This window comes from Pristiophorus japonicus, chromosome 12 (genome assembly GCF_044704955.1).
Source record: "Pristiophorus japonicus isolate sPriJap1 chromosome 12, sPriJap1.hap1, whole genome shotgun sequence".
NCBI lineage: Eukaryota > Metazoa > Chordata > Chondrichthyes > Pristiophoridae > Pristiophorus > Pristiophorus japonicus.
Genome location: NC_091988.1, coordinates 33,735,128 through 33,761,603, shown reverse-complemented (window position 1 = coordinate 33,761,603; position 26,476 = coordinate 33,735,128). Strand labels below are relative to the sequence as shown.

The 26,476-nt window shown below is 41.3% G+C and overlaps 1 protein-coding gene across 1 annotated transcript in view; it reads right to left on the bottom strand.

The window, feature by feature from the left end:
• Positions 1-438: 438 nt before the first annotated feature.
• The window catches only part of LOC139277180 (ERC protein 2), a 918,863-nt gene continuing 892,825 nt past the window's right edge, over positions 439-26,476 (bottom strand). The window contains exon 17 of the mRNA XM_070895293.1: positions 439-690. Coding sequence (XP_070751394.1) covers positions 550-690 — 141 coding nt within the window. The 3' untranslated portion in view covers positions 439-549. The remainder of the gene's footprint in view (positions 691-26,476) is intronic.

The following is a 26,476-nucleotide window of genomic DNA, read 5'->3' as shown; positions in this document are numbered from 1 at the left end:
TCACCTTTAAAACTGAACTTTTCATCGCACAAAAGATAAGTTTTATATTTAATGCATTGTCCACTAAAATGTTAAAAGATTATAAAAGTTCTTATCACTTTCCTACCCATCTGGAAATTTAGATGTGAGCGTAGCTAAAGGTACAAGAGAGTAAGGAAGGATTACCCGTGGAATTCCCTGAACCCATTGTAGCTGCTGAACCTGCAGAAGTTGACAATAATGGGTTAGCTGAAGCTGGGTATAAAAAACTGCAAGCAATGGGTATATCTCAAGAAGGTAGTCAAGGTGCAGCTGAACACCCACCTAATCATAATGTAGGCTTTTCAGAGTACAGATTATTTCCATCTTTCTTAATAGTAATTGAGAATCTTATTGTTTCTGGAATGATACTCTTAATACTGTTAAGGTATACACAAATACAGTTGGATGAAGATTGGCTTTGAAACAATGGTGCAGTGTTTAGTGGTGTAAATGCTGAATGGGTTTCTCCTTTCGACTCACTTCACAATGAGCTACCACAATTTCAGTACTGCCTCACTTTCTGCTGTATCAGGCTTCTTCTTCCTCCAGCATTTTGATGACTTGCTCCAGGACATCAGGGCATAGATCTGAGATTCGTTGAAGCAAGTTGTCGGTGTACTCCTGTAGTGCCACATTTTCCTTTTCTCCTCTCTCCAGCTCCTCTGCTAGCTAGTAAAAACATCAATACATAGTTTAGATTTTGCACACAATTGGTTATTTAGAACAAGGTGACATGTATATCTTACAGTGTTAATGAGCAATGTAGCTGTCACTTGCTTCATGGTTGGAATTAGAAGAGTAAATAACATTACTGTGTTGATATATTTCTTTTATAATAAACATCCCAACACCTTAAGTAGGATCCCACTCCAAATTCTATAAAGGAAAGGGTTCAAAGTGGAAATTAACATAGATTGTATGTTTTGCTTATTTCAGATATTATATATGGAACTTTAATTACCCAAAGCTTAGTTATTTGGATATATTCAAGGAAAGGAAGACTTGCCATACAAATGTAACATATGTCATAATTCTAAGAATGATAGCACTTCATTTAAAAAAAAGAAAAACCAAGGTGAACGAATAAGGCCTTCAAAGAGAACACCATCAAGGGTAAGAAAAAGGTGAGGAGATAAATCAGGATCAGCGAATAGGTGATACAATGCTCATGTTTCATAACCGTTAAAATGGAACAAGGAAGGAAGTTAAAGTAGGAGGTTGTGTGACGAGTCTTGATTTCAACAGTGGATATTGTACAGCGGTGGAGAGATGTGTAGGAAGTGTACTTGCAGCTTAGGAGGAATGACTCGGAAAAACACTGAACATTGCCGTCTCAATAAAACAGAGAGGCACAAAAGGTGGAGATAGGTTAAAGGCTACAAGTGCCTAAAGGCTGGAAGAGAAATAACGTATCAGATGGTAAAGTTTTGTGTGTCCTGTCCATGAGTGTGAAAAAGGAGTTAGAAGAGTCTTCCCAGATAGGAGTGCAATAGTGCAAGTATGGCAGACTTAGACTGTATAGAGAATTAAGTGCTGTGCAGGGGAAAGAAATGTTTGTCACAAAGCGGAAGCTGATGTTCTCGAGACAGCTTTAGCAATGGAGGAGATATGGTCATTTCCTGTGAGATCAGAGGTGATAGCAAGCTCAAGAATGTTAATAGATGAAGGAGAATTAAAAATGGAATCATCATAAGGCTGGAGTTAGCACGAGACCAGCGGGAGTTAAAAGCAGTGCTGGAGTCAGCGGTGGATCAGCGGGAGTTAAAAGCAGCTAGCCGGAGCAGCACCAACGGACCTGTGAGGGGAGAGAAGTAAAAAGAAATCAAAGTGTGACATCACAGGAAAGCACATAAGTGATTTGTTGGTTAGTATTTCTCTCATTTTTTTCTAAACTTGGGCATTGCTTTAAATTAAGAGCCGGGATTAAAAACTAAACAGCTAATTGATATTTCCAAACTTGAAAACTTAATTAGTTAAACAAAATACATTAGAGATGGCAGGACATGCGATGTGTTGCAGCTGCAGCATGTGGGAACCAGTGTAATCTACGGCGACCACATCTGCGGCAAGTGTTGACTGCTCAAGGAACTTCGGCTCCATGTTGATGAGCTGGAGTCCGAGTTTCAGACACTGCGACGCATCAGGGAGGGGGAGAGTTATCTGGATGCTGTGCTCCAGGAGGTAGTCACACCCCTTAGGTTAAATAATTCAAATTTGGTCCGTGATCAGGGACAGGAGGCTGTGACTACGAGTGAGGCAGGTATGGGGTCCCAAGATGCAGTGATGGAGGAGCCTCGGCCTTGCTCTTGTTCAACAAGTACGAGGTTCTTGCTCCGTGTGGACGGGAGCAGGGACTGCAGGGAGGATGAGCAACTAGACCACAGCACTGTGGTACAGGGGGGCATTCAAGCTGGGAGAGTAAAAAGAAAGGTGTTAGTGGTAAGGGACAGTATAGTTAGGGGGATAGATACTGTTCTCTGTAGCCGAGAGTGAGAGTCCCGAAGGCTGTGTTGCCTGCCCGGTGCCAGGGTTAAGGACAGCTCCTCTGGGCTGGAGAGGAACTTAAAGGAGGAGGAGAAAGATCCAGTTGTCGTGGTCCACATAGGTACCAATGACATAGGTAGGACAAAGAAAGAGGTTCTGATGAGGGAGGATGAGCAGCTAGGGGCTAAATTAAAAAAGTGGAACCACAAAGGTAATAATCTCTGGATTACTACCTGAGCCACGAGCAAATTTACATAGGGTAATAAGATCAGAGAGATGAACACGTGGCTCAAAGTTTGGTGTGGGAGAAGTGGGTTTCGATTCATGGGACACTGGCACCAGTACTGAGATAAGAGAAAGCTGTTCCGTTGGGACGGGCATCACTTGAACCAGACTAGGACCAGTGTCCTCGGGCTGTAGAGAAGGCTTTAAACTAAATAGTGGGAGGGATCAGGTCAGTGGAAATTTAAAGAGTCAAAAAGAAAGGAGAAGGCAATAGTGCAGGGTAGTGATAAGGGCCATGATAACCAGAGTGTGACAGGAAGGGACCGAGCGTATAAACATAAAAGTGCATCAGAAAGTGTGGTCACATGAGGGAAAAATGGTAAAAAGACTAAGGAAAAGCTTTTTATCGGAACGTACGCAGCATTCGTAACAAGATAGATGAGTTGATGGCACAAATAGAAATAAATGGGTAAGATCTGATAGCTATTAGAGACGTGGTTGCAAGGTGACCAATGCTAGGAACAGAATAATCAGGGGTACTTGCCATTTCGGAAAGATAGGCAGAAAGGAAAAGGAGGTGGGGTAGTTCTGTTAATAAAGGATGAGATCAGTGCAGTAGTGAGAAATGATACTGGCTCAGAAGATCAAGATGTAGAATCAATTTGGGTGGAGTTAAGAAATAATAAGGGAAAGTCACTGGTGGTAGTAGTCGATAGACCCTCTAGCAGTAGCTACACTGTAGCACAGAGTATACATCAAGAAATAATGGAGGCTTGTAAGAAAGATACGCCAATAATCATGGATGATTTTAATCTTCATATTGATTGGACAAATCAAATTGGCAAAGGTAGCCTTGAGGAAGACTTCATGGAGTGTATTCAGGATGGTTTCTTAGAACAATATGTTGTGGAACCAACCAGGGAGCAGACTATTTTAATCTGGTAATATGTAATGAGACTGGATTAATGAGCTGATAGTAAAGGATCCTCTTGGGAAGAGCGATCATAGCATGGTAGAATTTCAAATTCAGTTTGAGGGTAAGAACACTAGGTCTCAAACTAGTGTCCTGAACGTAAAAATTTAAAACTTAAAAAGTCAACAAGAAAGGAGAAGGCAATAGAGCAGGGTAGCACTGGGGGAAATGAAAACCAGAGCATGACAGGAAGGGACAGAATGTATAAACATAAAAGTGTATCAGAATGTGGGGTCAAAGAAGGAAACAAAATGGTAAAAATTTTAAAAGCTCTTTATCTGAATGCACGCAGCATTCGTAACAAAATAGATGAGTTGACGGCACAAATGGATATGATCTGATAGCCATTACAGAGACGTGGTTGCAAAGTGACCAAGGCTGAGAACTAAATATTCAGGGGTATTTGACAATTCACAAAGGAAAAGGAGGTGGGGTAGCTCTGTTAATAAAGGATGAGATCAGTGCATTAGTGAGAAATGATACTGCCTCAGAAGATCAAGATGTTGAATCAGTTTTGGTGGAGATAAGGAATAATAAGGGGAAAAAGTCACTGGTGGGTGTAGTCTATAGGCCCCCTAACAGTAGTTACACTGTTGGACAGAGTATAAATCAAGAAATAATGGAGGCTTGTAAAAAAAGGAACGGCAGTAGTCATGGGTGATTTTAACCTTCATATTGATTGGACAACGCAAATTGGCCAGGGTAGCCTTGAGGAAGAGTTCATAGGGCCCAAAATTGCCCAGGAGTTGCTCCGTTTTTTTTGGAGCAACTTGATTTTTCTGGAGTATCTTAAAAATCCCCATTTTGCACATTCAATTTGCGCCAGTGTAAGTGAGTTAGTTAGGATTTTTTTTAGTTTTGTTTCGTTTTGTTAAAAAGGGGACGTTACCAGCCACCTACGCCCGTTTTGGCCATTTAGGCCACTTTGGACAGCTAATAGTTGCTTCCAAACTAATTTAGGCCAGCTTATGTGGCCACTTGTGGCCGCACAGAAAACCCTTGCGGAGAGTTAAGAAATCAGCGCAGATAGGTACTTAATGACTTGACTAAAGAATGTGAATAGGATCAGACAGCTATACAGGACATATGACAAACTTCGCAAAGTTAATTTACTATACAACAGAAGCATTCGTGGAAGCTTAAACTACAAAAATAAAAGTAGTAAAGAGAAAAAACATATTTACATAATTTTTTCAAAATATCCAAGTAAAAAATAGAAATACCTCCTGCTCGGAATTCTTATGTTCTTATGTAGGAAAGTATTTTCATCAACAGGGTTAAGGAAAGTCTTGAGTAAGCTCATTAAAATTACTGGCTACAGAGTTATCACACCCCCATCCCCCCGGATCAAAACCACCACCCCCCCCACCCAATCAAACTTTTGAGATGGATTTCAAAATAGACAATTCTACCTGAAACTTTGCATGGCAATGTCCTCAAGTCTTCAAGTTGTGAATAGAATAAATGCAGGTAGCCAACAAAAGAACCAAGTGCTTCAGAAGAAGGCAGGCTTCTCTCGTTACTGTGCAGCAGGCCATTCGGCCCAAAATAGGGGCGGGACACATTGGGTCCCATGCTGCAGCACGCATCATCATCGGCAGGAGCTACTGCGCATGCGCGAACGCTCTACTGAGCATGTGGACAGCTGCCGGCATTTTTTCCACGCGCGGGGCCCTAGCTCCGCCCCCAAATGGAATCGCCACACTGCACCAAGCTCCGGGAGAGTCAACAGAGCAGCCAGAATCCAGGGACATCATTTTTGCGCCATTTTGAGCCTAGGAAGTTGGCGCATCTCATGTGAGTGCACCGAAAAAAAAGGTGGGCCCATAGAGTGTATCCAGGATAGTTTCCATGAACAGTACGTTGCAGAACCAACCAGGGAGCAGGTTATCTCAGATCTGGTGCTGTATAATGAGACAGGATTAATAAACGATCTCCTAGTAAAGGATCCTCTAGGAATGAGTGACCATAACCTGGTTGAATTTCAAATTCAGTTGGAGGGTGAGAAAGTTGGATCTCAAACTAGTGTCCTAAGCTTAAAGAAAGGAGATTACAAAGGTATGAAGGCTGAGTTGGCTAAAGTGGACTGGGGAAATAAATTAAAGGGTAAAATGGTAGATGAGCAGTGACAAACATTTGAGATATTTTCATAACTCTCAGCAAAGATATATTCCAGTGAGAAAGAAAGACTCTAAGGGGTAATATATTAGCATGGAACAAAGGATTGGCTAACTAACAGAAAACAGGAAGTCGGGATAAATGTGTCATTTTCAGGTTGGCACACTATAACTAGTGGAGTGCCAAAGGGATCAGTGCTGGGGCCTCAACTATTTACAATGTATATTAATGACTTGGATAAAGGGACTAAGAGTAATGTAGCCAAATTTTCTGATGATACAAAGATAGGTGGGAAAGCAAGTTGTGAGGAGGACACAAAGAATCTGCAAAGGGACATAGATAGGCTAAGTGAGTGGGCAAAAATTTGGCAGATGGAGTATAATGTGGGAAAATGTGAGGTTATCCACTTTGGTAGGAAAAATAAAAAAGCAAATTATTATTTAAATGGGGAGAGATTATAAAATGCTGTGGTATAGAGAAATCTGTACAAAACACAAAAAGTTAGCATGCAGTTACAGCAAGTAATTAGGAAGGCAAATGGAATGTTGGCCTTTATTGCAAGGGGGATGCAGTATAAAAGTAGGGAAGTCCTGCTACAACTGTACAGGGCATTGGTGAGACTATACCTGGAGTACTGTGTACAGTTTTGTTCTCCTTATTTAAGATAGGATATACTTGCATAGGAGGCAGTTCAGAAAAGGTTCACAAGGCTGATTCCTGAGATGAAAGGGTTGTCTTATGAAGAAAGATTGAGCAGGTTGGGCCTGTACTCATTGGAGTTTACAAGAATGAGAGGTGATCTTATTGAAATGTATAATATTCTGAGGGGGCTTGACAGGGTAGATGCAGAGAGAATGTTTCCTCTCGTGGGGGAATTTAGAACTAGGGGGCATAGTTTCAGAATAAGGGGTCACCCATTTAAAACAGAGATGAGGAGGAATTTCTTCTCTGAGGGTTGTGAATCCTTGGAATCCTCTACCCCAGAGAACTGTGGAGGCTGAGTCATTGAATATATTCAAAGGTGGCGATAAACAGATTTTTGAATGATAGGGGAGTCAAAGGTTATGGGGAGCGGGCAGGGAAATGGAGCTGAGCCCAAGATCAGATCTGCCATGATTTTATTGAATGGCGGAGCAGGCTCGAGGAGCCAACTGGCCTACTCCTGCTTCTATTTCTTATGTTCTTAAGGTAAGATGTGACAATTTTTGGTTAGACTTGAGACATGAAATAACTGTCTTTGCGAAACTTAAATACGATTTTAATTTCGCAATCAAATGACGTGGAGATAAGGTGTAGAGAGAGATTCAGACACTGCACCGTGAAAGGAATGAGGTGTGTACACTGATGGTCAGAAACATGAAGGATGCTGATATAGAATAATCAAGACAGGGATGAATAACATTCAGTCATAAGTGGACATCATCGCTGATATAAAAAAAGAGGTATAGGAGAGAAGGCAAAGGCTTGATGAAAGTCAGAAGATAAGCCATCAACTATAGCACAGAAACAGTGATATGAGAGGAAACTGGGTAACCATGCACACAGATTTGGTGTGAGGGCATATATAATAGCAACTGGTTTATAAATGTATGGTGCCAGACCAGTGGGAGGCTTTGCCAATGTTCAAGGCAATAGTAGACACTTTACCAGTATTTAAAAACTAGAGTTTCAGCATAAACAGCAAGATCACCAGTGGAATGGTCTGCAAAATGTCTTCACTGATGAAGCCAGAATTTTCAAAGTGACTGATAATTTAAAAATTAACAAATTTACATAACTATAAAAAGTACAGATATAATAATAACAGGGCAGTAGTTTGAAGGGTCGAAGACATCACTCTTTGTAACACAGGGTTAAGTTTGGATGGGCACCTTCTCCTTCTTAAGCGGTCCCTCGAATCGAGGATGACTTGCTTCCACTCCAAAAAGGGATGTGTTCAATGAGTTCACAGGTGTTTCAATGAAGGACCTAATATTCCAGGTACCAAACTGCATATTGTAGGGTGGAAGATGCCTGTGCGTGGATTTTTTTAACGTGTCGTGGCCGTTGCACATCAGCCACCACATGGGCTTGACAGAGCTTGGTCTTGGTCCTGTGGCAAGGGTTAACCAAGACGACTGGAGAACCAGCTCTGCTGCACTGACCTAGTGCGCACACATATTGCAGTGTGGGCTGGCCCATGCTGCCCCTGGGCCCTCGCCTCTTCTGGGCCCCGATCACGTCGCTCTACGATCACTCGCCGCTCCTTCGCCCCGACATCGGGGCATATCTTGACGATGATGGGACAGATAAACTCAGGAGATATTTTATTGGAGAGTAGCATACATCCAACAGATGGGGAAAGGTAAAACCTGGTATCAGTCATAATGGAAGAGTGAGACAAAGGAAGGAGATGATTTGCCAAGCTCATCAAGGTGAGCATTGGAGGAGCAAACGGTAGCCAAAAAATGTCAGCTTTCCCCTTTGAGAGAGCTAGCAACTGTACCATCAAGAGAAAAATGCTGGAAAGGGAGAGCTACAGAAGTTACAACAGGCATATGCTACAGGGTCAGGAAGGCATCAGCTGAAGCTTCTTCTCAGTTGTAACAGCACATTTCTAGAAATTATGAGCAAGATAAAGTTAGCTTGGAATGCTGCAAACTGATCAAGACATCAGGTATGATTAGCCGAGTTCTGACTAGAAACAGCAGGGTGGGAGGCATGATTTAACCAAAATGTAGTGCAAGATATGATGGAAGGAAAAGAGTAGGGTAGAGCAGATTCTGTGTCAGCTATAGCAACAGTTACTTCACTAGCACAGACAAGTGGATCAGAAGAAAGAAACAGATGTGCTCAGGAAAAATGTGAATAATCCCCAAAGACCATTCCAGTTGGTTGACTTTTAAGGCTTTATTTTTTGAGTTCTCTTCCATGGCAAGGTACCAGGCCCACTAAATACTCAGGTAAGAAAGTCATGGGCCTACTGCCTGTGATTTTCTGATTCACACTGTCGGCTGGCCAGATATCTTTTTACAGGCAAGGACTTAAACAATCTACAATCTAATGCCAACAAACATAGGACTACTTTACAAAATGTGATATATTCCAAGAGGCAAACAGTGGTTAAGACTAATGAATGAATTTGATAAATAATATTTTAAATTCAAATATGAAAATGTCTGCAATGGGGTAGCGACCCAAAATGCAAGGAACATCACTTAATTAAGATTAAAATACTGCATAGAATAAATACATTAATTATTGAAATTATTAGTACAGTTTTTATACCAAATAATTCATGCTGGAAAAGTGGCACAATTGCTATACATATTGGCCTCGAAATCCCAGGCTCCCGCGTCCATACTGAATGTGTACGGAGTGCGTACGGACCCAGGAAGGGATCGCAAAAGCCAATTTTCAGCACACAATGCGCATGCGCTGAAAACCTGCTTTTCCGATATGTCAAGCTCCTCCGTATCTCCACAGCCAGGCATGGGCAAGATTGTGGGATTTACCCACATCTTGCCCAACAAATGTCCTGAAAACTCTTGCGCCTGATAAAAGCAGGCACATAGCCTACTTTTACAGGCATAAGAGTTTTAAAACCACTCAAAAACATTGTAAAATAAAATTTTAAAAACACATTTTATTGGTAAAAACCCTGCCCACTAAGGTAAGTTTATTTTAAACCTTAATTAAAAAGACCGGAAAAATATATATTTTTCTAAGACATTTATTAACTTTAATTTCAATTAATTTTAATTATGTGAGGTGTGTTTTTTATTTTTTATTATGGTGTTTAGTGTGTTTTTTTTTCTCATCAATAGCAATGAGAACTGGTAGATACGGAGTTCTCATTGCTATTAATAAAGAATGCTGTGGAATACTTTACCTGATTGGTTGTGCAGTCACGCTTGACTGCACCTTCTGCATCTAAACATCGAAGATGGGAGCACGCTTCACAGCGCGGGAAGAGAAGGCCTCGCCACCGGAATCCCAGGCCCTTGAGACCACCAGGTAAATTCGTTAAAAAATTCTCCAGTCGGAAGCATTCGTCCGAAAGGAGCCACCGACCGGAATTTCAGGGCCATTATAACATTGACTACATTGAGGGCATTTTTAGAAAGAAATTATAGTTTGGGAGTCTTTAAGGAAAAGGATTCACTTCTATTTAAAACCTGAAATATGCAAGGTCATCCGATTGTAGTTGAAGTGGTTTCTTCTCTAATAATAAAAAAAACTGAATTCTAATTAAATCTTGTAAGGTATCAAGTCTCAGGGAATGTCAACTCTGTCATTAATAATAATAATGAGCAAAACATTTTAGGGCTGAGGTGCAAGTAAAATCATTAAACACAGTTCATATTTGATTCCAAGTTGCCACCTGGGCAAAAATGACAATACATAAATAACACACAGTGATGATTAGAATTGATGGGAGTGAAATTGCCTGCGCCCTGTTTGTTAGCTGTAACCTTCCGGGGCTGGGACATTTATCGCCCGGATGTTCCACCTCCAGCGCAGAATTCGGCCCTTCTGCCGCTCAACGAGAAAATCCGCGGAAGGGTGCTCCTGGGGCTATGCAATTAAAGGGGAGTCCCGCTGCACGCTCTGCAGTCCGTTTGGCAGCCGCCACAGACACCCTCGGCTGAGCCAACAGCCCGGCACCCATAATGGAGTACCAGGCCGCAGGATGGTGGCCCAGTCAATGCGAGGGCCGCCATTGTTGAGCCGACAAAAAAAATGACGGTCCACGGCACAAACGGCTTCCCCTTTAAAGGGCGCCCCAGCGGTGTAAATCTGCCAGCTTCGTGACCCGCGGAGCTGCCGGTGACATTGGCCGGTGCCATCTTCGCCGCCTGCAAAGCGATCGGCGTGCACGGCGATGACATCATCAGCATGCGTGCCCCAGCTCGGGGCGCGGTGATAATGACACAACACCCCCCCCCCCACCCGAACCACCAGGCCAATTTCCTGGATGCGCTATCGACCCCTTCCCCCAGGCAATTAACCACATACCGCTTCCTCTCCCAGAGGCGGTAATGGGGCCTAAAAAAAAGGGGCAAATTTACCCCCAATATATAGGGCTGGATTTTCGGTACTTTGCCGCCCGTCTTAGCGCCCCAGAGTGGCGGCAATGGCGGTGGAAAGCAATTGCACCCATGCGACCAGCTTCTAGCACCCCGCTGGGACATCCAGTACCGGCAGGTCGTGGAGCATTACCGACCAGAAACGGCGTGGTGCAACTCCCCTGGTTGCTCGATTTTTGTCTGGAGAGTGCCCTGCTGGGAATGTCTGCGAAAGCAGGCGTTCCAAGCTGTAACGGCTTCAGTGAGGTAAGTAACGTCGATCTCAGGTAAGGGTGATTGTTTGAAAACATTTTTTTTTTTGCAATTTATATTGTGGTGGCGTGATTTATTTAGTGGGAATGTTTTTGGTAGTTTCTTTTCAAGTTTGCTCCGCCCCCACCTCCAGGCCTCTGTTATGGCGCTCCGAGGCTGGCTGTTTAGCTTGGGATTTTCCCTTGCTCAGCTGGCCGAGTGCCCTAAAAGAGGCATGTAATGCCTTCCTCAGCACTCCACTCCGAACCCCAGGCCTAGCTGATGAACTTTGCGGCAGCTGAGTTTTTGCTGCCGCAACATTTACCGCTCCGCTCAGAACACCACCCCAACTGAGGTGCGACCGAAATATGCTCTCATAGGACATTAAAGGTGTCTAACAATAAAGATAAAAGGACAATGCAATCCCCGCTGTCATTTTGTGTTTTTAAAGCAATTGTCTCCACACTAATTTCACTTCACATCACCTTCATTTTTCTATGAAATGTGGATACTATTTACAAAATATTGAAATTCACCTTTGTTGAAACACAATCTTGTTCAAGAACTTTTAAATTAATTTGTTGCATATTTAAGTTTCACCCCTTCAAAATTTATTTTGATACTGATGCAGGAACAATGGTTAATTCAAAAAGCCAACCAGCACAATAAATGTTAACACCAAGCATGATCTATCAAAGTTATCTGTATCACAAAAGAATTATAAGGATGCTAATTAAAACTTTACCTTCAACACATGGCTTTATTGAACATTTCAGCCTTCATTAAATGGAGTAAACCGATGATTAGTGACCTCCACAACCTACCTGAACTGCAAGGCCAGTAATACTTGTGACTATTTAATTTTTATGGCCTCATTAGCAAACAATTTCTCTACTCAATTTACTAGGGTTAACATTGGCATTTAATGAGTCTGTTTTATCATATTTCATTGTAATATTTCTCCATACTAAAAGTATTGTGTCCCTGCAGAGATAAAGGTCTTGCATACATGTTGACCTTGTCCTCTCTAGAGTGTAAATGTTTTAAAGTACATAATAGAGAAATGCCGCACTGTTATGATTGCAATTTGAGTCTCTATTTTTCTTTAGTTCAGCTGTGGCATTACAATGTATTGAAGTCACATTACCCATTTGTTCCGATATTCAAATTACACCACTGCATTGCAAAATATTAATACTGTAATAAATTTATATTGAAATATCAAGTGGATCATTTACCAGAAACAACTGCTAGCTCTGCTAAATTGTAGCCCGCATATTTGTGAATCCAAGAGGGTTAAGGATCTCTTGACAAATCTAATTATGTTTTTTTTTTAATAACCATGCTTGTTTTTCATAAAGATTCATTATTTTGGCCCTAAAAATAAAATACAAGTTAAAATAAATTAGCTACATTTCAACATGGGATAGTCAACTTAAACTGGACACAGTTAAGCACACCTTCATTACCACATTTTTCACATTCTATAAAGTATCTCTTTTGCAGTGACCTCAGATCTGAAGCAAAAGCCCCTTCCCTGTTACATGTGGCCAACAAATGTTGCTTTGAACATGTGTCCAGATACCACAGCAGAAACCCAGGAATGGCATTTGAAGAAACAGCTTTTCCTATTTCTAACAAGACACACATGGTACCCGAAAAAAAGACTAAATATCGATAGGATAAATTTGCTTAACAAAACAGAATAGTATTATTTTATTGTTCAAAAAGGAGTTTCCAGCCGAGCTATGATATTAAGCTTGTCTCTATCTAAAAGTCCCAGCAGGCATTCTGCCTGTATGAATTCCAGAACTAAAGGATCGTATCATAACTTGTCATCTTAGAAATTCTGCCTCAATGCAATTCTTTCTTCCCTGGAGGTTTATTTATTGTCTCTGTGATCAAAGGGAAAATGTTTTTTCTCAATTACTTATTTTTCTTGATGTGATTAGATTATTGTGAAAATTCAAAGATTTGACTTCTAACTGTTATTCTTTGTGTCACCTTAAGCTAGCCCTATAGTATTTAATTTAATACTAAATACTGAAACTGGGAAGCATATCCAAAAGCCATGTTTTTGATGTGGATTTATATCTGATGCTTTTGACAGCCATGAATAACAAAAATTCTCCCAATATGTTTTTCATCACATTCTAATATAGTACAACGGCACAGCTAAACCTAGCTTTTAGAAAACTGTGTACTTTGGAGGACAAGATGACACTGTAGGTTATAACACACTGTCCTTTCACCTGTAGGACTTGGACTTGAGTCCAGCCTAGACAGATGGGATGAACATCAGGTGCCTTTGTGAAATTAGTTTGGGCAATTTTAATCTAGTTCCCAAGGACATGACTTTACAACAAAACCTGCCTTAGTTAATAGTAATTTTCAGTCTTACTCAAAGAGGCCACATGTAGAAATAAAACTATTACTCTGATTTAACAGGGTTTGAGGAGAAATTACGCTTTGTAGAAGAAGATTGTTCCTGTTTATAAACCTTGCACAAAGTAGAAAATTATTAAATTCCTCAATAGCAAAATCTAGAATTTGGAGCACAAATTCTTTGTAGAAACAACAAAAACACATGTGTTAAATTATAATAATAAATAATCACAGTTTCATATTATTATATGCAATGGTGTATTCCCTCTCAAATTTGGGACTTTTTGTGCTTTTAATCTCTCTTGCAATAAGTAGCAGAAAATGATGTAACATGGCTTCAGGTACATGGGAATTTTGAGGAAAATAATAACTTGCCATTAAACTCGTCCTACTCTGGGAATGACCAAGTGGAGGTTTTCCCCATTTTGCATCATCCCGTACATTCTTTTTACTCATTTCCTGAATATATTAACACAGCAGGTATGTGGCGAATCTACAAGAGCTTACTTATGGAGTTGCTGCTTTCCGCAATATGCTGGATTTTGGAAACATGTTTATTCCTGATAAAACATATCACATCCATCAGGTTTAGGTGTAGGATCCAGATTATGAACCTGACACTGTTCACTTCTTGGGATCATCATTTCTGTCAAATTGGCATTCATACATGGTCAAATGGGCGACACAAGAGAAGAGCTGGACCTCTGATTATGCCTGCTTTTTTGTGGGATATATGGAACATTCTTTGTTCCAGTCCTACTTGGGTCCCCTCCCTCACCTCTTTTTCCGGTACATTGATGACTGTATCAGTTCCATTTCCTGCTCTCGCCCTGAACTTGAAAATTTCATTCACTTTGCATCCAATTTTCACCCTTCCTTCACCTTCATATGGTCCATCTCTGACGCTTCCCTTCCCTTCCCTTCCTCGACTTCTCCATCTCCGGGGTTAGGCTTTCGACCAGTATCCACTATAAGCCCACTGACTCCCACAGCTACCTGGACTATACTTCCTCCCATCCCGCATCCTGTAAGGACTCCATTCCATTCTCCCAGTTTCTCCAGCTCTGTCGCATCTGCTCTGACGACGCCACCTTTCACACTAGTGCCTCTGACATGTCTTCCTTTTTCCTCAACAGAGGATTCCCCTCCACCATAGTTAACATGGCCCTCAACCATGTCTGTTCTATTTCCCGCACCTCTGCTCTCATCCCTTCCCCTCTCTCTCAGAACCATGAGCGTTCCCTTGTCCTCACCTTTCACCCCACGTTCAACAGATCATCCTCCGCCATCTCCAACATGATCCCGCCAGCAATCACATCTCCCTCTCCCCTCTCAGCATTCCGAAAGGACCGCTCCCTCCGCAACACCCTGGTACATTTTGCAGTCACCCCCAGCAACCCCTCCCCTTCCCACGGCACCTTTTCGTGCAAGCGCAGGAGATGCAACACCTGTCCTTTTACCTCCTCCCTTCCCACTATCCAGGGTCCCAAATACTCCTTCCAGGTGAAACAGTGATTTACTTGTACTTCTTTCAGTTTAGTATACTGTATTCGCTGCTCACGATGTGGTCTCCTCTACACTGGGGAGACCAAGCGTAGATTGGGTGACTGCTTTCCGTTCAGTCCGCAAGTGTGACCCTGAGCTTCCAGTCGCCTGTCACTTTAATTCTCCACTCCATTCCCACTCTGACCTCTCTGTCCTTGGTCTCCTATACTGTTCCAACAAAGCTCAACGCAAGCTCGAGGAAGAGCACCTCTTCTTTTGTTTAGGCACTTTACAGCCTTCTGGACTAAACATCGAGTTCAAAAATTTCAGAGTGTAATCACTGCCAATCTTTGGCTCGCTTTCCCACCATTTCATAATTTCATACATCCTCTGTTCCAAAGAAAACAACCCCAGCCTATCCAATCTTTCCTCATAGCTAAAATTCTCCAGTGCTGGTAACAGTCATAAAACTCCTCTGTACCCTCTCTAGTGGAATCACATCTTTCCTGTAATGTTGTGAACAGAACTGTACATAGTACTCTAGCTGTGGTCTATCTAGTGATTTACACAGTTCAAGCATAATCTTCCTGCTCTTGTATTCCATGCATTGACTAATAAGTATCTCTACCACAGAAAGTTGTTGAGGCCAATTCGTTAGATATATTCAAAAGGGAGTTAGATGTGGCCCTTACGGCAAAAGGGATCAAGGGGTATGGAGAGAAAGCAGGAATGGGGTACTGAAGTTGCATGATCATATTGAATGGTGGTGCAGGCTCGAAGGGCGGAATGGCCTACTCCTGCACCTATTTTCTATGTTTATCCCATATACCTTCTTAACCACCTTTTCTACCTGTCCTGCTACCTTCAGGGATTTGTGAAAATGCACTCCAAGATCCCTCTACATTTCAGTATCCTACCATTTATTGTGTATTCCCTTGCCTTGTTAGCTCTCCCCAAATGCATTACCTCACACTTCTCTGGATTGAATTCAATCTGCCACTTTTCTGCCAACCTGACCAGTCCATCAATTTCTTCCTGCAGTCTATAGATTTCTTCCTCACTATCAACCACACGGCCAATTTTTGCATCAACTGCAAACTGCTTAATCATGCTGCCTACGTTGAAGTCTAAGTCATTGTTATATACCATAAAAAGCAAGGGACCCAGCACTGAGTCTTGCGGAACCCCATTGGAAACAGCCTTCCAGTCATGTGTGTTCAGGTACCCGAGGAAGGGATAAAGTCAGTCAATTCAAATACAAGCATCTTGTCAGTTTCCCCTGTACAAACATTTGATTGGAGGCTCTTTTTGAGGAGTTCAAGAGAAACAATTACATTTCCTTTGTCCTTGTCATTTATTTAAAAAATTCTCAGCCTGTCTTGCTGAAATTGAAGTATCCTTCTGAAGTTATCAGTGACAGAGAAATCGGCCACAGAAACCTTGTGGGCAAGAAGCAATAAATCATGAATTAAAGGGTAATAGTCAAGACCATGGGGTAAAAATTTGTTTTGGGCGATAGCACAATATGGGCGGTATTGCATCAGCCACTCGCTTTACACCATGTCGTCAGACATTCAGCTCCATTGAGTTCAACAGAGGTGAATATTGGGCTGGGCGTATAACAAGTAGATGATGCGACACCATCCGTTCGATGCTACCTCCCAAGACAAATTTCAACCCCCCGTGTCTAGTCCAGTTTGCACTGCAGTTTTGTGCAGTGGATGAAACTGTTAATTATTTTCTATCTTCTGAGGAGGGATATTAAGCCTGTAACTACTGGAAATCCAATCCAATCTCTTTGGCAGTTTATAGCCAGAGCCATGATCTAGTGAAATTTATTCTACTGACTTCCGGAGTCAAAAAAGTTCATAATATAGCCATAAACCAAAAGACTGTAATATGTTTTTTCCAGTCAATCCCTGGGCTCAGTACAAATGATCTAGAAATGGGAAGTAAAGGATCACACTGGGCCATAGAGCTTGCCTACGGGAGAGGTCTGTGATCCTGAATCCAAGAAAAACAAGCAGATTAAAAACCCTGAAATGCAACGCCCACATAGGATACTTTTGTCTCAATAAATACTGAAGTTCTGAAGCTTTTTTTAAGTGTTGTTTCCTCGGCAGCAAAACGGTGGATTGAGGGAAAGGTAATGTGCCGGTCAGTAATGAGGAAAGGTTATCTGCAATTAAAGCAGAATTTAAAATACCTTTCTTCCTTGTGTCACTCCAGGTAAGACGAGCAATTCAACTGGAAAAATCAGACGGTTATATTTTTATTTATGTACTAATGCAATCAGTATAACTGAACATTTAAGTACCTGTTGACCCAATCAGATGCATAATAAGTACTGTATCACACCATGCCCATTGAGCAATCTCTGCATTTGAACTAGAAAAGTTGAATCCACAAAACAGTGTGGCTAATACTTTTTGTAAGTCCTGAAAAGCCCACTCCCCATTTATCCGATTAGTTTTTATTTCCCAGATAAGATCCATCGTGAAAGATTGATTAAGCATTCCAGAGCAATTAAGGAAGTGGCCCTTGAAATACTGGATGCATTGGTGGTCATTTTCTAACATTCTATAGACTCTGGTTCAATTCCTATGGATTGGTGGGTAGCTAATGTAACCCCACTTTTTAAAAAAGGAGGGAGAGAGAAAACAGGGAATTATAGACCGGTTAGCCTGACATCGGTAATGGAGAAAATACTGGAATCAATTATTAAAGATGAAATAGCAGCACATTTGGAAAGCAGTGACAGGATCAGTCCAAGTCAGCATGGATTTATGAAAGGGAAATCATGCTTGACAAATCTTCTAGAATTTTTTGAGGATGTAACTAGTAGAGTGGAAAAGGGGGAGCCAGTGGATGTGGCGTATTTGGACTTTCAAAAGGCTTTTGACAAGGTCCCACACAGAGATTGGTGTGCAAAATTAAGGCACATGGGATTGGAGGCAATGTATTTAAGTGGATAGAGAACTGGTTGGCAAAGAGTGGGAATAAACGGGTCCTTTTCAGAAAGACAGGCAGTGTGGTACTGCAAGGTTCAGTGCTGGGACCCCAGCTAGTTACAATATAGATTAATGATTTAGACGAAGGAATTGAATGTAATATCTCCAAGTTTGCAGATGACACTAAGCTGGGTGGCAGTGTGAGCTGTGAGGAGGATGCTAAGAGGCTGCAGGGTGACTTGGACAGGTTAGGTGAGTGGGAAAATGCATGGCAGATGCAGTATAATGTGGATAAGTGTGAGGTTTTCCACTTTGGTGGCAAAAACAGGAAGGCAGATTATCTGAATGGCGAGAGATTAGTAAAAGGGGAGATGCAACGAGACCTGGTTGTCATGGTACATCAGTCATTGAAAGTAGGCATGCAGGTACAGCAGGCAGTTAAGAAAGCAAATGTCATGTTGGTCTTCATAGCGAGAGGATTTGAGTATAGGAGTAGGGAGGTCTTGCTGCAGTAGTACAGGGCCTTGGTGAGACCACACTTTGAGTATTGTGTGCAGTTTTGGTCTCCTAATCTGAGGAGGGACATTCTTGCTATTGAGGGAGTGCAGCGAAGGTTCACCAGATTGATTCCCAGATGGCAGGACTGACATATGAAGAAAGACTGGGTCGACTAGGCTTATATTCAATGGAATTTAGAAGAATGAGAGGGGATCTCATAGAAACATACAAAATTCTGATGGGATTGGACAGGTTAGATGCAGGAAGAATGTTCCCGATGTTGGGGAAGTCCAGAACCAGGGGTCACAGTCTAAGGATAAGGGATAAGCCATATAGGACTGAGATGAGGAGAAACTTTTTCACCCAGAGAATTGTGAACCTGTGGAATTCTCTACCACAGCAAGTTGTTGAGTCCAGTTCGTTGGATATATTCAAAAGGGAGTTAGATGTGACCCTTACGGTGAAAGGGATAGGGGGTATGGAGAGAAGGAGTGGGGTGCTGAATTTGCATGATCAGCCATGATCATATTGAATGGTGGTGCAGGCTCGAAGGGCCGAATGGCCTGTTCCTGCATCTATTTTCTATATTTCTATTTTCTGTGTTTCTATGAGTTGCAGGTACACATATTTAGCCATTGTTTTTGACACTTCTCTTTCAGATTTTGTGAATAATTTAGAATAGTTATTGCATCTCAATTTAATAAGACTAAAGAATCAAATGATTTAATGTGTTTTGCTTTTCCGTGCACCTTGACAGAAGACAACATATGGTTTTAATATTAATGGGAGCACTGCCACATAGTTTGCAGTGGGATGACTACATACTTATTTTGACTTCTGCCAAAGTTCAAACCCATGACTAGCCCTTTCCAACCCAAAAGTGGTCAATCAAATCCCACTGAAAATAATGAAAATTTACAATGTGGTCAACCAAATCCCACTGAAAATGGAAATTCCTATAATGTCTCAGGGGTGAAAAGATGTAAACCACAGTAACATTAAACTGTTTGATATGTTCAACATCTTGGTTAGTTGAAGTTCAATTAATATTCAGGTTTTTAATAGTGTGATCACAGCAAAATTCACTTCTATATTAAAATAAATCAGATTAAAATGCAAAATGTAGAAATCATTGATCATTTGATGGGTAGCGAGCTAAATAGACAAGGAAGATCGGGTTTGAATCTCTGAACTGTGCAGAGCTTGATATCACCAAGCTGGAAACAAGGAATATTGGCCAGGATTCCTGCCCATTATCACTTTCCAGTGACACCTCCTGGAAGAATGATTGGGGGAAAGTTTGGCTTGTCCAAAATGCCTTCTTCCCCAAATCAAATACCTTCGTGCCGCTCAATGTTTAAATTTAACACATGAATAATGGCAACTTAGGCAATCTACCAAGGGGCTGCTGAAATCATATGCCAGTATGAGCCATCATTTTCAGAATAAGAAGGGAGTAAAGGAAAAGACATGACTGCCTTTGCATCATATATGTAGTACATTGACTACTAACTGTCCAGAAGAATTAGTGTAGCGGTATTCCTTTTCATTTTTGAAAATATATTCAACCATACAGGATAATATTCAACAAGTTGTGGCTGTAGGTTTGTTGCCTCTTCCAGGAGACTATATAACTTGGGGAGCAGGGGATGGGTTGATAGGCTGATGGGTCAGATGGATATTTATTGTCTATTTTATATGCCCGTGCGCTATTTTGAACATTTTTTTTTAAACAGAATGACCCTTTTATTTTAGGCCTTATAATATTCCAGACCTTGGCCTTGGGAATTGTCACAATTAGTACACTTATAATTCTCTGCTCCAATTGGGTCACTTTGAAGAATCAGAGCCAAAGAAAGCTTTTATTTTTTGGCCTCATAAGTTCTTGTTAGTTGCAATTGCTTAATCCAGCTACTTTAAGTACTCCCTCACAGCACGAGCACATTTACCATCTAGCACTTCATTCATTGAGAATTGTTAAATACCATTGTTGCTATTTTTCAACTCGATGTGCTACTGTGTCAAAAACCCAGACATTGGTTGCTAAGGATACTAAAATTCTAATAATGCAAATCAAGGCAAAGTGATATAAAACCATCAATCTTCCAAATGCTTAGCTATGAGTAAGGGCATGGAACACAATTATAAATGAGTGATTTTGTACAGGGTATGGGGGAAAGGAATTATAAAAGAGTACTGAGGTTTTGAAAGCAGACCGAACCACTAAGGTGGTCCTGTAAACCGATATTTGGCAGGGGGTGCGGGGGTGGAGTTTACTGATCAGAGATTTAGGTTTAGGGATGCATATCTATGTGGCAAGACTGAAGTGGAATTTTTTGGCCCATCTTCTGCTGGGAGGGCTGTGGCAAGTAAGTGCATTCCTGATTATTCCGCGCCAAATGTAGTTTTCAGCTAAGAAGAAAGTATAAGTCAGTCTAAAAGACATTTCCACTATTTCTGCTTTTCCTCAGTCTGGAAGCAGCAGCTATGGGAGAAAAGCAACAAACCTTTGCTGTGTTAAAATCAAAAGTATTGCACAGCTTAGTTAGGGTGCCTGGTTTAATACCATCTATGCAAACCAAAGAATTCAACATTAATTTAAAATGTATTTGGCTAAATCTTTACCAAATATTCGGTGAAAATGGGTAAGATCTAACCACAGTGAGTTAATCACTAGACACCTACAGAACAATGCAAACTGAAGATCATCTAGTTTGCTTGCGGAATAGGACAACTGTATTTTTTTTTTACAAAAGTCTTGCTTTCATAGCATCCACGTATCTTTAACACGTAAAAAGTTAAATAGTGCTTTTAGCCAAATTTACTTTGTTTTTGCATAAGCAATGTTCTTAATGACATTTTTTTGCTGAATTTGTGATCCCAAACATTGTTTCACCACAACCTACAATTCATAAAACGAGCCACAAACCTCCCTTCACTGCCCCTCGTTCACACCATAAAGGACAGCAATCTGAAAAGAAACAAAAGCATCTGCTGTTTGCTTCCAGAACCCCTGCACAATAAGCAACTGCAGCAAATACCGAAAAGAGCATTAAAATCTGTGTCTGCACTCCTCAGACTAATGAGAGCAAACATGCTTAATTTCGTGACTTGACACAATTGGTATTTTAACAAGGCTGGGCCATGTGCATGTGAAAAGTCCAGCTTTCATGTAACTGCAGTCCATCAAAATGCACCCCATGTCACCTGAAACTGCTTTTCATAAAAGTTTCACATAAAAAGTTAATCAGTAAAACATCTTTAAGTGTACCAGGAATTATAAACTTCCCCTCGCTTTTTTTTCTTTAAACTGTCTTAACACAATGACAATGTAACAAATATAAAGGCTAAATGAAAAAAAGATGCTAAATTGCTGTTCTGATTCTTCAAGCTGCCAGCACAGTTGAAAATTAGCAAATGAGGAGACTTGGTAATAAATAGTTGGCCAAGACTTTTTTCTTATTAACGTGGCATGCCATTTACCCTTCTGCAAGGGACTAATTAGGAGTCTACTAGAACATCAAGGTTTCAGAATCTCTGGTTTTTAATAACATAGTGTGCCTGTCTGCCATCTGGGAGCGGCTGAAGTTCTCTCTTCAACAGCAGGCACTGCCCTAGGGCAAAAGCAAGTGCAGACAGGAAGCCCAAGATGCGAATACTGTTGCATTTGTGACCCTATACACAGCCAGCCATGCTCTGCCAAATTTCCAATCAAATGGCAGGAATCTTATTAGGAAGTTGTTATGCTCTATTTGCCCTTGCCTGTGGCTTGTCTACTTTACTCAACTCCTGCTGGGGCTTTTGTGGCTAAAGATGGTCACAATATACGAGCTACATCTTCAAATGGACTGACCAGCTTGATGCTGAGCTGCCAAAAGTGTAACTTACAATGACACAGCTTTAACTGCTAAGTGCAAATGAGCTATGCCTTCTCTCTGCTGACATGTTTTAGAGTCTGTGAGTTGTGATCATTGAGCCTATTAAAGCAGCAATGTGGTAGCAACTACTTCAATGTGTTTTCAACATGTTTAAGTGACTGAACACATTTTCAACAGTATATTTTTGTGAAACGTCATCCTACAAGTTTGTGAAACCGAAGAGTGACTACATAACAAACACTGAACCCCTTCCTTCTCACGCCAAAATATAAAACTTAGCTTTAGGTTGTAACAATTAAAAGCTATTAAATTAAAATATTTTCTGTAAAAACCTTCAGGAATGTGGTAAATTGTTACTTGCAATCTTGGCCAAGCACCTTAAATGTGGCAATTAAAACCTTTACAGTTAACTGCCTGAGGAGATACAGTACCATACTTTTGAAGTTTTTTCCCTATACATTCAACTAATAAAGTTTAAAAGGTCTAAAAATTATAATCATTACCATATTAGTAACAGAAAGATGAAGTGTGAGAAACATATTCATGCTCCCACTTTATAAGGAAATGATTTTCTCAACAACAAAGCTACTTTTATCAAAACTTTTACTTACAATGATGAGGATGTAAGATCTCTAACATTTAACCCGATAATACAAAGCATCAAACTCCAAACATTGAACATCCACACCTTTTTGCCTTCCAAAATAGCTGTTGGCTCCAATATGTAGTCAAAGCTGGTTAACAAATACTTTACCAAAAAAATATAGGGCTGTTAGTTTATTTTGGGAGAGTTAATGGATTTATTGGAAGCTTTAAAAAAAAAGTATTTTCTTGGGATGTGGGCGCACAAATGAAACCATCTATATTGCCCATCCCTACTTATCCTGCAATTAAGTGGCTCGCTAAGCCACTTAAAGGACAACAAGAGTCAACCACATAGTCTGGACTAGTGTTACGTGCAGGTCAGACTGGATGGGAGTGGCAGGTTCCCTTCCCTGAAGAACATTAGTGAATAAGTTTGAGATCTATGACAATGTGGCAAGCTTTTATCGTAATTTTTCTCGTGCTAACCCACAAATACAGGAAGATACATCACAGTTGCTTAACAATTTTATTTTTTACATAGCAATGAATTTCTTTTTAATGTTCATACATGAGGCAGCCATTTTAATCGGGCATCATAAGAGATGATGAAGGCCAACAGAGCAGAAATCTACCTTTTAAAAAAAATATCCAAATTATTCCTGGTATATCGTTCCTCGGGCAGAGGCAGTTGTGAGGGGGCAAATAAACACAGATTACAATAATAGTTCCATCTGCACTCCTGTGCTGATGGACTAAGATCAGCTTCCAGCTGGTCTTAATACTGCCAGTGGTAACAATGTGTAGAAAGAAAAAGAATCAGATGACTGGCTGTTAATAGAATTGGCCACCAGCCAACTGCCTGATCTGAGCACCATCGGTGGGTTCCTTATTTCCAGCCCTCTGAGATATTGGACAATTACATGCCGAGTAGTACTGCAGAAGTCCCATCGTCACTCAGACACAAACGACCAATACCCTCAATGGTAACACCATTTGCCGTGATTGCTGAATGGGAAAAATCATCCACCAACTGTAAAAAAGCACCATCAGGTCATTTTGCGAGGTTCAGCTCCTGGTGTGGAACTTCAATAGTGAAAACTGTGGGTTTGAAAATTGGGTTACAAAGTTGTGGCCCCCTTTCTTCTACGGGGATACCATGCCAGGAGTGTACCCTCGCAAAATTTAGAACTTGATCTACAGGTCAAACTATGCTACCTTTACACATTTTATGATAGCACAGAATAAATGCTGAGTTTGCAAAACATCGGCATTTTTAGCATTTTCTGTATTATCATAGTATAGACTATACCCCATCTGGAGTAATGTTCTCAGTTTTGGGCACTACACCTCAGGAAGGATATATTGGCTTTGGAGGTGGCACCGTGCAGATTCATTAGAATTATACTTAGGCTTAAAAAGTGTTAAATTGTGAGGACAGGTTGCATAAACTTGGCTTTTATTTCCTTGAGTTTAGATGTTTGAGGGGTGATCTAATTGAAGTGTTTAAAATGATAAAAGGATTCAATACGGTAGGTGCATAGTTGTAATTTCATCTGGTGGAGAAGCCAGAACAAGGGATCACAATCGTTAGAGCTAGTCAGGATTCAAATTAGAAAACACCTTTTAACAGAAACAGTAGTGGAAATTTGGAATTTCCTTTCCCAAAAGGTAGTGGGATGCTGGGTCAATTGAGATTTTCAAGACTGAGGTCGAAAGATTTCTATTGGTTAGGGAATCGAGATATGGATCAAAGCTTAGTAAATGGAGTTGAAGTATAGATTGATGTAATTAAATGGTTAAGCTTAAGAGTGTGCTGGCAGATAGGGATTGGGTGACCGCCGGACTGAAGAGGAGGACTAGGCAGGTAAGTGCAGGAGTCCCCTTAGTCCATTTCGGTCTCCAACCAGTACTCTGTTTTGAGTACCGGTGAGGGCGATGGTGACTCTGGGGAGTGCAGCCAAAGCCAAATCCATGGCACCACAGGTGGCTCAGCTGCACAGTGGGGGAGGGGAGGAAGAAGAATAGAAGAGCTATAGTGGTAGGGGATTCGATAGTCAGGGGAGCAGACAGGTGTTTCTGTGGCCGCAGACATGACTCCAGGATGGTATGTTGCCTCCCTGGTTCCAGGGTCAAGGATATCACTGAGCGGCTGCAGGGCATCCTGGGGGGGGGGGGGGGGGGGAAGAGGGTGAACAGCCAAGAGGTCGTGGTCCATATGGTCCATATCGGGATCAATGACATAGGGAAGAAAGATGGATGAGGTCCTGCAGGCAGAGTTTAGGGAGCTAGGAGAGAAATTAAAAAAAGCAGGACTTCAAAAAGGTAATCATCTCCAGATTACTCCCAGTCCCACAAGCTAGTGAGTACAGAAATAGGAGGATAGAGCAGATGAATACGTGAGATGGTGCAGGCGGGAGGACGTTAGTTTCCTGAGGCATTGGGACAACTTCTGGGGGAGGTGGAATCTGTACAAGCCGGACACGTTTCACCTCAACAGAGGCGGGACCAATATCCTCATGGGGGTGGGGGGGTGGGGGGTTGCTAGTGCTGTTGGGAAGGGTTTAAACTAGCTTGGCAGGGGGATGGGAACCTGAAAATAGATTCAGTAGGGAAGGGAGTAAAGCTAGAATTAGAAAGCAAAAATAGGAAAGTGAGTTTCAAGGAGAGAAGAAACAAACAGGAAAAAAGGGTAAGAAAACAAATTTAAAGGCTCTTTGTCTAAATACACGTAGCATTCGTAACAAAATAGATGAGTTGATGGCGCAAACAGACACAAATCAGTATGATTTGATAGCCATTACAGAGACGTGGTTACAAGGTGACCAGGACTGGGAACTAAATATTCAGGGGTGCTTGACAATCCGGAAGGACAAACAGACAGGAAAAGGAGGTGGGGTAGCTCTGTTGATAAAGGATGGAATCACTGCAATAGTGAGAAATGATATTGTCTCAAATGATCAGGATGTTGAGACAGTTTGGGTGGAGATAAGGAATAATGGGAAAAAGTCACTAGCGGGCATAGTCTTTAGGCCCCCCCAACAGTAGCAACTCTATTGGTCGGAGTATAAAACAGGAAATAGTGGGGGATTGTAAAAAGGGAACAGCAATAATCATGGGTGATTTTAACCTCCATATTGATTGGACAAATCAAATTGGTCTGGGTAGCCTTGAGGAAGAATTCATAAAGTGCATAAGGGCAGTATGTAACAGAACCAACCGGAGGCAGGCTATCTTAGATCTGGTCCTGTATAATGAGACGGGATTAATAAACAATCTCCTAGAAGAGGAGTGATTATAGTATGGTTGAATTTCAAATTCAGATGGAGGGTGAGAAAGTTGGACCTCAAACCAGCGTACCAAGCATAAATAAAGGAGACTACAAAGCTATGAGGGTAGAGTTGGATAAAGTGGACTGGGAAAATAGATTAAAATGTAGGACGGTTGATGAACAGTGGCGTACATTTAAGGAGATATTTCTCAACTCTCAAGAAAAATATTCCAGTGAGGAGGAAAGGGTGTAAAAGAAAAGATAACTAAAGAAATAAAGGACGGTATCCAATTAAAAACAAGGGC